This window comes from Phaethon lepturus, unplaced genomic scaffold (genome assembly GCF_000687285.1).
Source record: "Phaethon lepturus isolate BGI_N335 unplaced genomic scaffold, ASM68728v1 scaffold14698, whole genome shotgun sequence".
NCBI lineage: Eukaryota > Metazoa > Chordata > Aves > Phaethontiformes > Phaethontidae > Phaethon > Phaethon lepturus.
In genome coordinates this window covers 54,651-59,839 of record NW_010559814.1, presented here as the reverse complement: position 1 = coordinate 59,839, position 5,189 = coordinate 54,651, and the positions used below count along the sequence as shown (strand labels likewise).

The 5,189-nt window shown below is 47.4% G+C and overlaps 1 protein-coding gene across 1 annotated transcript; it reads right to left on the bottom strand.

Moving 5' to 3' along the window:
- Positions 1-4: 4 nt before the first annotated feature.
- Positions 5-3,452, bottom strand: LRIT2 (leucine-rich repeat, immunoglobulin-like and transmembrane domains 2; the record flags this gene model as incomplete). Its single annotated transcript, XM_010293495.1, has 3 exons — positions 3,208-3,452; positions 2,045-2,826; positions 5-528 (listed from the first exon to the last, which is right to left on the bottom strand). Coding segments are annotated over exons 1-3 (1,551 nt in total), but the record flags the coding sequence as incomplete, so codon positions are not given.
- Positions 3,453-5,189: the final 1,737 nt, after the last annotated feature.

The following is a 5,189-nucleotide window of genomic DNA, read 5'->3' as shown; positions in this document are numbered from 1 at the left end:
AGACGATGACGATGATGTGAATGAGCTTCTCACGCTGCTCCAGCTGGCTGACATCACTGCCTGTGACGAAAACTACACACTGGCCCTTGCGGGGCGCCTGGTTACGCACAGCCACACAGACCTCGTACTTGGTGGCGGGCAGCAGGTCTGTCACTGAGTAGGTGTTAACACCAGGGCCAATGTAGATGGCATCCTTCTGGGTGGCATCATAGCGACCCACCAGGAGGGTGTACCAGGTCTCACCCGGCTCTGCTGCTGCCACTGCAAACCACTCCAGGGTGATGCCATAGACAGTCTGCTTAGCGATGCGCACTTCTACATGGGCGCCTGGCTCAGCAGGGGTGATGGGGACCCAGTCCGGGGGCGAGGTGGATGCCCATGGAGTCCCCACGTGGAGAGTGATGGCCACCGAGGTGTTGCCCAAGAAGTTGGCGGCCATGCAGGTGTAGTTGCCGGCGTCCGCTGGCCGTGCTGCCGGGATCAGGAGTTCCGAGCGGATGGTCTCCTCGCTGATGGGCTCAGTGGAAACTGTGGGCAGAGGGGAGTTGTGTCAGCAGGCGGGGGCTGCTCCTGCCCATGCAGGCAGGGAACCACCATGCCCTTGGGGCAGCCCCAAAACCACTCTGGTGTGGGATGGGGGCCAGAAGGCCAGGCAGGGTCTGCCCTGCCCAGGGAAAGAGGAAGAGGGGTGTGGGAGTGTGCCGAACCCCACAGAGTTCATGAACAAAGCATTACCTGGGCCAAAAGGCAATAAGCACATCGGGACGGCCGAGCATGGGAGACAGGGAGTTCATCCAACCCTTGTCCCAGTGCAAGCAGCTGGGGAAGCTGCTGCAGGGAGAGGCCAAGCCGCCCATGTGCCATCTGCCATTAGGTCAGGGCAAGCTGGGCAGAGTCACTAAGGTGCAGGAGGCACAGCTGCATTTTGGGACACACACTCTGTCCTCTGTTAGGATTGAATGCAGAAAAATGTTCGTCTCAGGAGGCTCAGGCCAAAAAGAGGCATGTGGAGCCACGAAGTACTGGGCTGGAAGTGAGATGCTGTTTAAAAAAACAGCATGAAATACCCTGTCAGCTACCCAAACAGGGGCACATGGCTGTTGTCGGGAAAAGCCTGTATGTAATGAATTCAGCATGTGCTTGTGGAAAGATGCACCAGTGCTGCTACAGCACTGCCATTGCAGCAAATATCAGTCCAGGATTAAGGGCCAGTGCTATCTTATTTAGCTAGCTGGCTTAGTAGAAACACACATAACCTGTGTGGTGCCTGTATGCATTATTAGCCTACCTGATGAAAATAGCAACATGCCCTATTGAAGGCTCTTAGTGAAAATACATATGAGGGAGGGCATAGAAGAGCCGCACTGGATGGGGAGGAAAAGGAAAAGGCCTCATATTACAAGGCCCTCAATGAAGAAGAGAAATCAATGAGTCTAATGGAAAATGACAACCTCTGTTTTGGCTGTAGAACATGAATGGACACAGACAGGCAACGGGGCTTTGTGATTTTGTGGCTTGTGTGGGTGTTTCTTGAGAAAACTTAGGGAATAGTATATAAATGCGTGTGTGTGGCACGTGTGCTCCTACAAACACACATGTACATACAAATACAATGATATAGAGTATGAGTGCATATATAAATATATAATATATAGTGTAAATATATGTGCATGTGTAGATAACTACCTATTTATTATATATGTATGAGTGACGTATTATTAATAGCTCTTACATCATGACACATGATGTAAGAGCTACTACTAAAAATCCACTTATAAAAATAATTGTGTAAAAATGAGGCTATACTCCTTTCATGTTTGACTGATATCCTGCATGAAGAAGATTTTCTCATGCCGGTCAGACATGCTTAGACATGTAGGATGATTAAGATTATTTGGATTATTGCCACCACAATAACTGTGATGCTCTAAAGGGGCTGAGAGCTGGTGTGGTGACTAGATGGCCTGGGGACCTATGTAAGTAGAATAGCAGAATGTAAATTTTTAATAAAAATTTTTTAAAAATCAGAAAAAGCTTTACTTACCATTAAATGCCCTTAGCAGTTTGAGTGCATAGGTCCACCAGACAGCTGGGGAAGGGCTGGCTTGCACAAAGCAGGTCAGGGTGATGTTCAGCCCCATGGGGACTGTCAGGTTGGTGTCAGGGGCTGAGGTCAGTGGCTTCATGCAGCTGTTGAGCTCCACTTCATGAAAAAACTTCCCTGCCCTGAATTTTGGGCTTGAGCAAGTTAAATAGGAATTCATCAGAATAATAGGTGGGCCGACTGACTTGATAAACTGGACAAATCCCCGCAAGCGACAGTCGCAAATCCAGGGGTTGTCATGAAGGGCCAGGACGGCATTGGAAATAGCTTCTATCTGCCCCTCTGCCCTCTGGCTTCTCTGGTAGACGGGCCAGCTGTAGAAGACATCCCTGGATATGATGGTAAGCTGATTTGAGGATAGATCTAAGTAGGTCAGGTTGGGCAGATAGCGGAGCGCGTGTTCTGGGAGGACATCCAGCCGATTGTGCTTCAGATCCAGGATTTTCAGAGCTGGGATGTCTTGAAATGCTGTCCATGGCACCGAACTTAATTTGTTCCCTTGCAAGCGCAGCTCCTTCAGAGCCGGCAGATATTCCAGGCTCTTGATGTGCATCACCGTGATGTTGTTAAAATTGAGCCAGAGATACTCCAAGGCACTAACGTTCTCAAATGACCCACGAGGCAATTCTGTTAGGTAAGAATTTTCTATTCTAATTTTCCGGATGTCCTGAGGGATATTTGCAGGGATCTGCCTCAGCATTGCAGACATGCAGAGCAAACTCCTAAGGAGAAAACCAGAAAACTCTCCAGGTCACACACCGTGTTCATGGCTAACAAACCAGTTCCCTATACAGGTCTACAAGCACTTGAATAATTACAAGGTATTGTATACAGGGCATGCATAAGCCAGACATCCATCCTTCCCTGGGTTTTACACCCTTTTTCCCACAACGATTATAATTAAGTAATAAAAATTGCTATGTACGCAACTACATATCTCAGGGAAATAACAGAAATGTCATTCTATGCTCAGACTAGTACTATTCAAGTATTAGAGAAGGCATACCATGCGTTGGTTTGGTGCTTACATCATTGGCAAATATATATTGGGAATCTCCGAGCTGCTTCACTGGTGCTACGACTAGGGTAACTAGCACTCTTACCTTCCAAATCTGTCTTGAGAACAAGAGCATCCTGTGACACAAGACGAAACAGATGGGTTTATCTTGTGGAAGGCCAGAAGAAGAATAAAAATATGACAAATAGGGTCCATATTCTCCTTTAAGAAAGCACTGTGCAGGGTTTGCACCAAACATGCCAACAGCCTCCAAGAAGCAAATCCTATTAGCTGTAATCTTCCTTGACGCAGAAATAAATCCTGCTGCGGATCCGACCCTAAAGAAGACATGTAGTATGGTTCATAGCCTGTGTCGAAGTGCTAAAAATCACCCCTGGGACCACTCTTGGCATTTATTATTTAGCTGCAGGGATTCCGACAGACATGTTTGGTTGGTTGATAATATGAAGATGGAGCCAAAACAACTTCTGTTCCCAAGCCCTTGCAAGTAGTTAACCAGGCCTATTCACTCTTTCTTTTTTTCAAGGGGTCTGTCTCAATCTCCTATATTTTAATGGCATTTATCCAGACAGAAAACTACAGTAAGGGCCAGACTTCACAGCTGTGATTTGGCAGTGCATAGTGCCACCTTGCACAACCCGTCAGGCCTCAAGCCCTGCCCACGCCTCTGTGCAAGGTGTGCTATTGCACGTGGTGAGCGCAAAACCTACTCCCCAAACTTAGTTGTTCTGTCACAGAAACATAAGTATGGCACTATTTTTCCTCTGAAAAAACTATTTTTTTCCTCCCACTATCTCCATTCTTACATGTTGGTAATGAAAACAGCAACATAGCTGTACCCAGTCTGTGGGCCTCTCTGAAAAAAGGATATCTTGGAAGTTAATCTCTGTTGTATAAATATAAAATTTCAGTGCTATTCTCTGCCTTTCCCATAAGAACATGCCGGCTGCCTTTCAGTCGCCTTGAAAAACTCAGTCTAAGTAATTCTGTGAGAAGGGATTTGGAGTAACCAAATTTATTTATCTTATTTTTAATCCAAAATAGCAGGTTTCAGTTATAATTTCCAAGCAGTGCTGCGTTCTCCTGGGGCCATCTAGTGTGTATGGGTTTCATTACAGCCCGCAGAAGGCAGCATGCCGCTGGAAAAGGGCTTAACTCACTGCCAGTACGTGTGAAGCTGGGTCACAAATCAAGATTAGCCCGAACCTACTTAGCTTCTAACCTATGTGACCAGGATAGAAAAATATTTATAGTGTGACTGCTTAGATCTATACATGGCTGTCAGGGTGTGTGCAATAGCGGAGTCACAGTAAGCCTACAGAAGACGTACATAGGATTGGTTCTGCAGCTTTTAAATTGACAGGCACTTTGATTTCAAGGCAAAACAGCAAAATGAACTGGTGGGGAAGCCACTGGCGACTGTTACAGTGTTTCACGATTGCCTCCCATGGGCAAGCAGCGGGCCATGAGTAGTGGCCTGCTTGGGCTGCTGTTGCTCACTATCACTATGCCCAGCATTTAACCACGAGCATATGGGATTTTTTTTTTTTTAAACTGAAATGTTCCTTATTTGTCCACAGTGCAGTACTTGGTATTTCAACAGCTGCCCTTACATTTTAACATGTCAGTAAGCCATGGGTGAAGGAGAAAAGTTTCTGGTCAGAAGCAGAGGCAGCAGCTATAAAATCCTCACCCTGACTGTGGTGGCCGTTGGGGACATTTCTTGGTGAATCTGTTGCTGTTGCAGTGAGAGTGGCACCAACACAGACCCTGTGAGCAGAGGCAGACTCTCCTTATGCACTTTCAGTGTAGCTTAAGCAGCAAAGGGGATGCCCATCAGCAGGGCTGGCTGGCTAAACCCAAAGGGGATCCCCAGCAGCAGGGCTGGCTGGCTAAACCGGGAATGCTGCAGGAACGACATGTCCTTCCCGGTCATCCCTCAGCCACTGAAGCAGAGGGCCTCAGGGACCCCATGCCCACCCAGCATTGGCATGGGCCTCTGGGGAGACCAGTGCCTTTGGTCCTCTTCTGTAGTATGCCATGGAAAGATTCCCTAATAAAACATTA